This window comes from Sebastes fasciatus, chromosome 16, assembly GCF_043250625.1.
Source record: "Sebastes fasciatus isolate fSebFas1 chromosome 16, fSebFas1.pri, whole genome shotgun sequence".
Classification (NCBI taxonomy): Eukaryota; Metazoa; Chordata; class Actinopteri; order Perciformes; family Sebastidae; genus Sebastes; species Sebastes fasciatus.
The window spans coordinates 1,524,791-1,537,720 of NC_133810.1; the positions used below are offsets into that span (position 1 = coordinate 1,524,791).

The 12,930-nt window shown below is 39.9% G+C and overlaps 2 protein-coding genes across 5 annotated transcripts in view; both read left to right on the forward strand.

The window, feature by feature from the left end:
- LOC141753168 (rap1 GTPase-activating protein 2-like) overlaps positions 1-12,930 on the forward strand; it is a 467,886-nt gene that overhangs the window by 100,506 nt on the left and 354,450 nt on the right. The gene's annotated exons all lie outside the window — the stretch shown is intronic.
- Positions 2,540-3,511, forward strand: LOC141752432 (odorant receptor 131-2-like). The gene has a single exon (XM_074610397.1). The coding sequence runs from the start codon at positions 2,540-2,542 to the stop codon at positions 3,509-3,511; it is 972 nt and encodes a 323-aa protein (XP_074466498.1).

The following is a 12,930-nucleotide window of genomic DNA, read 5'->3' on the forward strand; positions in this document are numbered from 1 at the left end:
TCAAATATTTAATCGTACATTTTCTATCCGTTCAAGATGAACCTTAAAGAGAGATTTGTCACGTATTTAATACTCTTATCAACATGGGATTGGACAAATATGCTGCTTTATGCAAATGTATGTGTATTTTTAGTATTTGAAATCAATTAACAACAGAAAACAATTATAAATATTGTCCATAAACCCTCACAGGTACTGCATTTAGCATAACAAATATGCTCAAATCAATGACAAATCCATTTTTGTTTTGCCAGAGTTTCTTGGTTTGAGAACAAAACTGATTGTAAATATTGATCACAGAAAGAGCAGTTTGTGTATGTCTTTTTTTAATTTCTGCATGTTGTGATTGGCAGGGTCATTTTATTTATTTAGTTTATTAACATCCCCATTAGCTACAGCATTGCAGCAGCTATTATTCCTGGGGTTCACAAACACACTGAAAATGTGACAGTGTGAGAATAAACAGGACGAGACAAAATCACACACACACACAGAATAATATAACATAACATTACAGAATAAAACAGCACAAGACTGAAACACAGACTCAGACAAGACAAGCTGCTAACAATCAGAAAAAGAAGTATAGGTCTGCTTGGGAACTTCAACGGTCACATGGGCAAAGATGGAGAAACCTGGAGTGGGGTGATTGGGAGGAATGGCCTGCCTGATCTTTGTTGTTGAACTTCTGTGGTAGTCATGGATTGGCCATAACGAACACCATGTTCAAGCATAGGGTGGTTCTTAAGTGTACTTGGTGTTTGACCATTTTGAAGAACTCCTGAACCCGACCAACACGTCCTCCGTAGAGGACGTAGAGACCGAGCTTGAAGACTCGGGGGAAGGCTTGTCCATATCCTTGGAAGAGGTTGCTGAGGTAGTCAAAAAGCTCCTCAGCGGTAAGGCACCAGGGGTAGATGAGATTCGCCCTGAGATGCTTAAGGTTGAGGACATTGTTGAACTGTCTTGGTTGACTTGCCTCTTCAGTGTCGTGTGGAGTTCGGGGTCAGTACCTGTGGAATGACAGACCGGGGTGGTGGTTCCCATTTTTAAAAAGGCGGTTGGAGGGTGTGCTCAGATTATCTGGGTATCACACTGCTCAGCCTCCCCGAGAAAGTTCATTCTAGGATGCTGGAAAAGAGGCTCCAACCGATTGTCGAACCTCAGATCCAGGAGGAGTAATGTGGATTCCGTCCTGGCCTGGGAACAGTGGACCAGCTCTTTACCCTTGCGGGGCTCATGGATGGGTCATGGGAGTTTGCTCATCCAGTCTACATGTGTTTTGTGGACTTGGAGAAGGCTTACGACCGTGTCGTTTTATTTATTGACACCCTCACTGTAAGGTTTATCAATGCAACAATGATAATTAATGTGTAAATGCACTCTTATTCAATGGAAATAAACACGGTTACTTTAAGGGTCACAGGTCTTATCCAGCCCGTGTATTGATTTTAAATTAAACTACTTATAAAATGAACCGATTGCAAAAAGAACTCTGAAATAACAAAATAGGTCAATCACTTGACTCAAATCATGTGAATCTAGTTAATCAATAATTCGTATTTGTCTTCATTTTCAGCTTCACTATCATCATACTTTATCATATACAGCACAAAGTTCCATTATTTCTTATTTCTATTTATGATTTGGGACATCTGAATCCGTGTAGGAGTCCAACCCTCTGGAGGTCACGTCATCTCTCATTGATCAGCTGTTAGGACACGGATCAGGCTCCGGTGTTTCTCCACGGTGGGGTCGGTCGGCCACTCAGTCTGCCCGGAAGATTCAACTCGGCGGGTGAATGACGCCCGCTTGCCCGGTGTGGAAGGATCCCCGTTGCAAATCTCCTGGCGCATTTCCTCCGTGCACTGCGCGGACCCATGCGCGGACCTCTCCGCTTTCCGGATCCAGTTTCGACCACACCATTTTCACAATAACAGTTGGGGGGGTGGGGGTATGAGATGATAAGTTGAAAGGTGTTTTAATGATAACGCCTATTTCATGTTCTGACAACAGTCTAATCAGCTGTTGAGAGGCACTATAGAATTAAGTTTACTTACTTGTATACTAAGTTTAAACTATGTAAGACACGATCACATGGACAGGGGTATTGGGAAATAATAGGGCAGAGATTACATTACCTATTACTACTCTGTTAACCATGCTGACATGTGATGGGGTCACGTGAACATGGTTTAGGGCAGGGCAAAGCTGATATACACAGTTTGAGGGCAGGTAACACCTGCAGACCAGTTCTGCTTGCATGGAAACAAGCACAGACCTGGATGATGTGACTCAACGGGCATCTGTGCTTAAAGGATGTTGGATTTTCATTGTTCTCACAATACAAACAGGAAGAGATTTATTTATTACAATTTTATTGTTTGATGGTTTTACTGTTTTTAATTCATTTTTGTTCTTGTAAAGCACTTTGTGAATTGTGTTCTATGAAAGGTCCTATACTAAATACACTTGTTATTAATATTATTACAATGACATCAACAGGATAAATTTCTCATGTCTTAAATGCTTCTCTGAAATGTCACACGCAACTCAATCTCAGACCAACATCACTGCTGGACAGCAGTATCAAGGCTTACTGGAAAGAGTGTTATTTTCTACTCTGACTACAGTACCATGCTGTGTGTGTATCTTCATTAATGGGACCATGTTATTCACCTTGAGGAGTAAATTAGTGTTTCGTGAGACCTCCCGTTACATTCTTCTGTTTAACCTCCTTTTTGCAGATACTGTGCTGCTGGCACTGAGTCAGTTACTGTACCTCCTGGCTGCTTATAGAGTAAAACTGACATATCCTGTATGTGGCGTTCTCGTCATGTTGGCCGATCTCACAGTAGTAATCTCCCCTCTCACACTGGTGGTGATGTCTCTGGAGAGATATGTGGCTGTGTGCTACCCACTGAGGCACGCTACCATCATCACCATCAGAAACACAGCAGTGGCTATCACTGTGGTTTGGTCCTTCAGTTCACTATATGTCCTCACACAAGTTATTTTACTCCTAGATTTTCCATTTGACAACCTGGAGAGCCTGCAGATGGAAAAGTATTGTGGCAAACTAAACATACTTCTTGGCCCAATTTCTGGTCTTTATGATAAAGCCTACACTTATTTTCTGTTTGTATCAGCTGGTTTAGCAGTCATTTCTTCCTATATAGGTGTGATGATAGCAGCCAGGTCAGCCTCCACAAACAAAGCTTCAGCCCAGAAGGCTCGTAATACTCTGCTGCTGCATCTGGTGCAGCTGGGCCTCAGTCTCTTGTCAACTATACACCTCTCTTTCCTTGTTGCCATGTCAAACATTGTGACGAGGATAGTGTTTGTGCGCATCCACATTGTTTTTCATGTGCTTATTTTCATCTTCCCCAGATGTCTGATTTCTCTCATTTATGGCATAAGAGATCAGAACATCAGACCTGTCCTCGTGTACCATCTATGTTGTCGACTGAAACTCTCAGTCGCCCCGGCCAAGGCCAAGGTCTCACCCTAGACTTCATGAAATGAGTTGAGCTTTGTATTTTCTTGTAAATGTAGTGTGTGTATATATATATATATACATATATATATATATATATATATATATATCATCACAGCCAAGGCTGAAGTCTCCCCTTAGCAGACATGGAATGAACTCTATGTTTTTTAAACTCATGCTTTCATCTGACTGACTTTCATAACTCATCATATGCAGCATTGCCGAGAACAAATTCAAAACTTGTAAAGAAAACATCCTTTTTTAGCTGTCTGCTCTCAGCTGTCTGTTCTCAGCTGTCTGCTCACAGCTATCTGCTCTCAGCTGTCTGCTCTCAGCTGTCTGCTCACAGCTGTCTGCTCTCAGCTGTCTGCTCTCAGCTGTCTGCTCACAGCTGTCTGCTCTCAGCTGTCTGCTCACAGCTGTCTGCTCACAGCTATCTGCTCTCAGCTGTCTGCTCACAGCTGTCTGCTCTCAGCTGTCTGCTCTCAGCTGTCTGCTCACAGCTGTCTGCTCACAGCTGTCTGCTCTCAGCTGTCTGCTCTCAGCTGTCTGCTCACAGCTGTCTGCTCTCAGCTGTCTGCTCACAGCTGTCTGCTCTCAGCTGTCTGCTCTCAGCTGTCTGCTCTCAGCTGTCTGTTCTCAGCTGTCTGCTCACAGCTATCTGCTCTCAGCTGTCTGTTCTCAGCTGTCTGTTCTCAGCTGTCTGTTCTCAGCTGTCTGCTCTCAGCTGTCTGCTCACAGCTATCTGCTCTCAGCTGTCTGCTCACAGCTATCTGCTCTCAGCTGTCTGTTCTCAGCTGTCTGCTCTCAGCTGTCTGCTCACAGCTATCTGCTCTCAGCTGTCTGTTCTCAGCTGTCTGTTCTCAGCTGTCTGCTCACAGCTATCTGCTCTCAGCTGTCTGCTCTCAGCTGTCTGTTCTCAGCTGTCTGTTCTCAGCTGTCTGCTCACAGCTATCTGCTCTCAGCTGTCTGTTCTCAGCTGTCTGTTCTCAGCTGTCTGTTCTCAGCTGTCTGCTCACAGCTATCTGCTCTCAGCTGTCTGTTCTCAGCTGTCTGTTCTCAGCTGTCTGCTCTCAGCTGTCTGCTCTCCTCTGGGATGATTCTGTCGGTCATTTCTCACAGATGGATCTGTAAAGTCAAACGTAAAACAGAGTGTATGTTTACGGTTTACAGAGTTGATGCATGAGGTAAACACTGAGTTAACCAACAGAGCTATAAACAGCATTATTTACCTGAGAGAAACCGTCAGGAAAACCTGGAATCTGGACTGCAGATGTTGATCATGTGTCACCGATTTCTGATCAGATTCCTCCGGTAATGTGCGCTGGGTGAAGTTTCTGGTTTATAAACTTTAAAGTGGTTTATAAACTTTATTCTAGCTCCTCTCTCTCCAGAGCTTCTCCGGGAGGGAGGGGGAGAGAGTGACGCTGTTGTTGTTGAAGAAGTTTGATTGACAGAAAACGCTGACCAATCAGAGCAGAGTGGGAGGAGACAGGCTGTGAATCAGGGGTTTTCAGACAGAGGCTGAATTAGGCTCTGAGGCAGGCAGACTCAGGCTGCAGTATGAGAAGAATAAAGGGTTTTTTGAACATTGCAGCATGTAAAAATGTTCTAGTGCAACATTAAAATACATCTATGAACCTGGAAATGAGCATAATATGTGACCTTTAACGTTAGTAGCTCTGCTATTTATCCAGCAGCACTGTGCTGCCCACTGGCTTCTAACAGCTAACCTTACGAACACTCATCCTGCTGATTTCTACACGAATTTGTGGTTTACAGTGTCGCATTATCAGGGAAAAATAAGGTGCATCCCCTCATGTTCAGCAGCGTCATTGTTTTGAGCGCTTTTTTTTCCTCTCCGCCGTTTTTCCGATCCTAAACAAACTGAAACATGATACAGCATGCGTATGCTTCATTGTGCATGCGTAATTGTCTTTAAGCATCAATAATAGGAAATGATAGTCACGGAGGCATGAAATGCCAAGGAATCAGACAACTACGGTTCTCTATTCCCATCACTATTATTTTCTCTGTCTGCCAAAGTGGCGGATATCCTGATGATTTCACCCGCCACTGCCAACAATTTACCCGCACTTGGCGGGTGCTAATGTCAGACCCTGGTATTGAATTCATATCACGAGTAGAGATGGGTATCAAAGTATCGTAGCCTCCAGACTTTGGACAGAGCAGATTGAAATATCACTTTTACATGTTTACATCTTTATGCTTGTTGAACGGGTGTATTGATAAATTATCGGCTTTTTACTCGCAAAGTTTTTTTGCACTTACAGTAACAAGCATAGTTATCGTAGTTATCTTTACTTCACCTGGTTCACTATACTGTCCCCACCGCAGCCTCTCTGATCTGGTGTTTGCTGACTTCGCTGTGTGTTTGTGTGGAGATGCTGCAGCGTGATAATAAATTACAACAAAATGTAAAAAAGTAATGATAAGGGAACCGATAACGTTGGAGCTTATCAATACTACAGTCTTTAATAATTTAGCACCGCTGCCCGTTTATTTCCGGGTTTTTGGTACCCATTCCTAATTACGAATTATCGTCTGGGTCCGAATTGACATTCCGTTCGGCCCGGATGCAGACCTTGGTCTGGACTTTGAAAAGTCCTGCCCTAGTCCATGTCATCGTATTTACCTTTGTGAACATGACAACTCATCTTTCCAATTTGGAAGAATTAGGAGGAACGTAGAATTATTTAGGATTTTGTTGTTCGTTCTTCTTTTATTTAAATATCAGTAATCATGGCCTTGAAAGCATACATCTTTAAAGGAAATGTTTAGATTGTGACAACCACTGATCATAGTCCACAGACAAGGGATTTTGATAATTTGAAGAACGGTAGAGTAGATAATAGAATATATTTCTTTTAAAAACATTTTGAAGCAGTTGATGGGGGAACTAAATATTGTAACTGATAAATAAGTCATTACAATTAAAGATTACAATGTTTATGATTTTATTTTACATAAAATTGAGGCAGTTAATGCACCTAAATACCTTATTCCTGAAAACATATTCTCTGATTCATCACCTTTGTGCACTGCTGTGTGTGAAGCTCATACAACCTGAACCAATATCCAAATGTATCACATTTTTTGAATGTTCCTTTAAAATTCTAATTTATTTAGACATTGTTTTTCATTGATTGACCTTTAACTTCACTCCCACAACACATGTAATCATATGTATTACAATACATGGTAATGGTATGTATTCATTAATGGAGCTATTAAGATCTGGGGTAAAAACAATATTCACACCTGAAAGTAACTTTTTATAGAATGTAAATTTATAATATTTGAACATCTTGTATATCACATACCTTAACTCCAATTTCTTACAGTTTTTGCAACAGTGTTGCACAGAGTCTGAAGTTAAAAGTGTTAAATGTATATGTATCTCTACACATATTTAAGCCCATTTGTTATATTACAGTTGACGACAATATAAAACATATTTAACTCAAATGTAGTATGTGCAGAGTATAAATAATTCACAAAAAATATAAAATACTGTTGCAAAACTAAGCCACACTTCTTTTTACTATATTGTAATTATTGTTATAGAACACACAGACATATAGAGAATAAATGTCATCAGCAAGTTCAGGAAATCAACTTGCATTTTTATGAAATTTCAAGAAATTGAGCTTTGTTTCCAATCAATATTCATCTCTTAAAGGGACTATTTGTAACTTTCAGAAATGCTTGTTAACAGCGACACCTGTGGCCGTGAAATCAACGAAAGTCAGCGTCGGGCTCGCGCTTGCTCGCTCTAAATATACCTGAACGAGCATCGCTCAAAACAGTGAGGCGACACAAGTCAGCTAAAAGCACAATATCACTCTATATTTCAGCTGCTTGGCAGTAATGTTAGCTGACCAGACCAAGGTCTCTCCATGAACATGATTTAGATCTGATCCTAGTGTTGGCTTTTCCTGCCTAAGTGCAGGCTGAGGCAGCGGGGCTCTGCAGCGTGTCTCCCTGCTCTCTCCGCCCGCAGCCGGAGAGAGCAGAGGAGACACCGGCACCCGTAGGTAACGAGAAGACTACGTAAATCTCTGTAGAGCTCCGTCACTTCACAAGACACGGAAAACCTCTGTTGGTCTGGAGGAGCTGCAGCATTTATTTCTGCACAAACGTCCCCTGTGCATTCACTAGATATTCTCAGAGCTAAACTAACTCTTCTGCAGTGTGGAGTGAGCAGCGTTCACGTCTAGAGGTGGAGCGAGCTGAGCTGTCTGAGTGAAGGCGAGCAGGCAGAGGAGGAGGGTACAGCGGCTACACGCGAACGCGCATATGCGAGCGCACATGTGTGCCGACCCGCTACATTTATACGCTTACAAAGTTACAAATAGTCCCTTTAAATGAGAATAATGGTTGAATAATTCACTGTAGCCTAGGGTGAGACCTCAGCTTGGCTGGGATGATCGACAGTTGTCTACAACATAGATGGTACTTCAGGTTGGATCTGATGGTCTGATCTCTGATGCCATAGATGAGAGCGCTCAGACATCTGGGAAAAAGGATAATACACACATAAAGAATTGTCCGGATACGCAAGATTGCTAATCTGTCAGTGACTTTTGAGATGGCGATAAGCAAGTGGTTGTGTATAGTTGAAGAGAGACTGAGGCCCAGCTGCACCATATGCAGCAACAGAGTGTTACGAGCCTTATGAGCTGAAGCTTTGTCTGTGGAGGCTGACCTGGCTGCTATGATCACACCAATATAGGAGGAAGTGACTGCCACACCAGCTGATACAAACAGAAAATAAGCGAATGCTTTGTCATAATCATCAGACATTCGGCCAAGCAGCATGTTGTCTGGGGCACAAAATTTGTCCATTTGAAGGCTCTCCATGTCCTCAAATGGAAAATCTAACAGTAAAATAACTTGTGTGAGGACATGTAGTGAACTGAAGGACCAAACCACAATGATACCCACTGCTGTGTTTCTGATGGTGATGATGGTAGCGTGCCTCAGTGGGTAGCACACAGCCACACATCTCTCCAGAGACATCAGCACCAGTATGAGAGGGGAGATTACATTTGTGAGTTTAGCAAGCATGGCAAGAACACCACATACAGGATATGTTAATGTTATTTTACATGTGGCCAGTAGGTACAGTAACAGGCTCAGTGCCATCTGTACAGTGTCTGCAAAAAGGAGGTTAAACAGAAGAATGTAACGGGAGGTCTCACGAAAGACCAATTTACTCCTCAAGGTGAATAACATGACCCCATTAATGAAGAGAAACACACAGCATGGTACTGTAATTTGAGTAGAAAACAATACCATTTCCAGTATTCCCCATTTCTGTTGTCCAACTGTGATGTTGGTCTGAGATGAAGTTGCATACGACATAATAGAGACACATTTATGGTAGCCCCCTGAAATCGAGATGGAACATCTTTTTATCCAGATAGATAATAAATGTGACTAATCTGAAATAGCATTTAAGACCTTCAAACCACATTGACATTTGATGTTATTATAACACAATTATTCTTGCACAGTTTGTAATCTTAGAAAAGTAAAAAAAATCCATTGATTTTGCAGAGATGTCTATTTAGTTCACATGCAAAACAGAAAGTTAACCACATACATTTTCAGGCCATGCCTGATTCCATGTGAGCAGAAGTGGTCTGCAGGGTTTGATTGTCCTCACCTGCATTTGAAGAACTCATTCCCCACACCCACTTCACGTGATACCATCATACATTAACATGTTAATTAGATCTGTAAATATCAGTCATGGGTGATGTAATCCTTTCAAAGTTATTTCTGTATTTGTGTATGTTTCTTATAACATTTTAGATCTGATGTCATTCAGTGTCCGATATATTTCACATAAAAAACTTTAAACATTAAAACATTATATGCATGGAAAATTACAGTTTTCGAATTACACCGTGGCTTCTGGGGATCCCTATTTTTGGGGGGAGGGTGGCTACTGCACACAGTACTGTACTGCAATTTTTTATTGTCATCTACAGAGATTATTTGCATAAAAACATACTATTCAAATTATTATGATTATTTAAATATTTGCTTTGATTATAAAAAATCTTAGTCAGTTGTTAGGAAGTTAAACAGGTCATAATTCCGTCTCCAATATATATTTTATATTGATGTGAAAACATCTCCTTCAAACAAATGGATTTATTCAAGTTTCTTGCCAAAAACTTACTTTCACAAGATTACATTTAAACACATCATGACAACGTTGTAATTTATCTTCACCCAATAGTTTTTACTGAGAAGAGCTTGAACGCCTTATAATGTAACTCAATGGAAACTCCGTTAACGTTAGTAGCTCTGCTATTTATCCAGCAGCACTGTGCTGCCCACTGGCTTCTAACAGCTAACCTTACAAACACTCATCCTGCTGATTTCTACACGAATTTGTGGTTTACAGTGTCGCATTATCAGGGAAAAATAAGGTGCATCCCCTCATGTTCAGCAGCGTCATTGTTTTGAGCGCTTTTTTTTCCTCTCCGCCGTTTTTCCGATCCTAAACAAACTGAAACATGATACAGCATGCGTATGCTTCATTGTGCATGCGTAATTGTCTTTAAGCATCAATAATAGGAAATGATAGTCACGGAGGCATGAAATGCCAAGGAATCAGACAACTACGGTTCTCTATTCCCATCACTATTATTTTCCCTGTCTGCCAAAGTGGCGGATATCCTGATGATTTCACCCGCCACTGCCAACAATTTACCCGCACTTGGCGGGTGCTAATGTCAGACCCTGGTATTGAATTCATATCACGAGTAGAGATGGGTATCAAAGTATCGTAGCCTCCAGACTTTGGACAGAGCAGATTGAAATATCGCTTTTACATGTTTACATCTTTATGCTTGTTGAACGGGTGTATTAATAAATTATCAGCTTTTTACTCGCAACGTTTTTTTGCACTTACAGTAACAAGCATAGTTATTGTAGTTATCTTTACTTCACCTGGTTCACTTTACTGTCCCCACCGCAGCTTCTCTGATCTGCTGTTTGCTGACTTCGCTGCGTGTTTGTGTGTAGTTGTAGGAACTCAGCTCTGACACAGAGCAGAGGAGATGCTGCAGCATGATAATAAATTACAACAAAATGTAAAAAAGTAATGATAAGGGAACCGATAACGTTGGAGCTTATCAATACTACAGTCTTTAATAATTTAGCACCGCTGCCCGTTTATTTCCGGGTTTTTGGTACCCATTCCTAATTACGAATTATCGTCTGGGTCCGAATTGACATTCCGTTCGGTCCGGATGCAGACCTTGGTCTGGACTTTGAAAAGTCCTGCCCTAGTCCATGTCATCGTATTTACCTTTGTGAACATGACAACAGCATCTTTCCAATTTGGAAGAATTAGGAGGAACGTAGAATTATTATCAGAGAAAATATAAAATACTGTTGCAAAACTAAGCCACACTTTTTTTTACTATATTGTAATTATTGTTATAGAACACACAGACATATAGAAAATAAATGTCATCAGCAAGTTCAGGAAATCAACTTGCATTTACTTATTTATTGTTCTACTTTGTGACTGAATGTTTTAATGTTTGTTTTTCACTGCAAAGAGCTGCTAAACTATTTTTCGTTGTTTTCAATGACAATGACAATAAAGTCTATCTATCTATCTATCTAACAGCATCTTTCCAATTTGGAAGAATCAGGATAAATGTAGAATCATTTAGGATTTTGTTGTTCGTACTTCTTTAATTTAAATATCAGTAATCATGGCCTTGAAAGCATATATCTTTAAAGGAAATGTTTCGATTGTGACAACCACTGATCATACACCACAGACAAGGGACTTTGATAATTTGAAAAACTAGAGGAGTTAATAGAACATATTTCTTTTAAAAATACTTTGAAGCGGTTGATGGAGGAACTAAATATTGTAACTGATAAATAAGTCATTACGATTAAAGATTACAATGAATATGATTCTATTTTGCATAAAATAGACCTTGATAATGCACCGAAATACCTTATTTCTGAAAACATATTTTCTGATTCATCACCTTTGTACGCTGCTGTGTGTGAAGCTCCTACAACCTGAACCAATATCCAAATGTATCACATTTTTTGAATGTTCCTTTAAAATTCTAATTTAATTTAAACATTGTTTTTCATTGATTGACCTTTAACTTCACTCCCACAACACATGTAATCATATGTATTACAATACATGGTCATTGTATGTATTCATTAATGGAGCTATTAATATCTGGGGTAAAAACAATATTAACACCTGAAAGTAAATTTATACTATTTCAACATGTTGTTTATCACATACCTTAACCCATGCCTGTAAACCCCAAATACTGAAACACAAGAGCAGTGGATATCAATGAACGCAGTGCGCCGCTGCAGAATGAATATAAGGGAAACACTGATTAGTGTAGCCTAATCTTTATCTGCAAACAGAATTAAGATACATGCAAAAAAAAAAAGCTGTGCGGCATTCAATGTTGATTTAGAATTGTAATGTCAACGTTATGAATGAACTTTCAAACTATTCGGTACAGCCCTACAACACAACACTATTCCAGCCAGGACAGGGAAAAGGATGTATGGATATATAAATAGAAAGGCAGTGGAAATCTGGCACATGCTAATGTTCTGAAAGAGTACTGACGGGAGAGGTGTATTTTTTTGGGTGTTGAGTTTAACTATCAACAATCTTTCTCCAGAATTACAGACTCCATCTTTAATTATTATGAGATATACTTTGTTCTGTGTAAAGGGTGTGTGTGTATGAAGGGTGCTGTCAGGTACTGAAATGCAGTGCAGAAGATTGATAGACAGTCTCAACAAAACCATTTTTTTTTTAATTTTATGTGTTGATATAAGCTACTGTCTATTTATGTATTCATTTGTTTATAGGCCTACATATGATCAAATTTGTTTTTATGGGTTATTGCTGTTATTTATTTGTGATTATTGCACATTTTGTAGTCATTTTTGTGTCAATAAAAAAGAAAATCCCTGGAGCACAATATAAGTAAATATTGATGAAGTTTTCATCATTTATGTAGCTTTATTTTAACTTACATAAACTTCTTAAACATTTTTTTTATTGCTTTAGGCACCTCTGTTTATTATAGGACAGATATTTTGCTAGGAGTTAGCCATGTACCTTGCTATTGTCTAACGAGAGATGAGGACAAAAGGAAAAGAATCAGACTTTAAGGATTTGTCATTTTATTGAAATAAAAATGGCTACAATTTACTACAATTTCAAACCCTCTGTTTGTATATCTTTGTTTCAGGCCAATTCAGAGTATATGTGATCAAAATCTGTGTAGGATAAATGGCACAGGGTTAAAAAATATGGTTAGTGTGCATGTGAGACTGTGTTGGTGTTAAGCATAACTAGCACATCTACTTTGGCGAAGCCA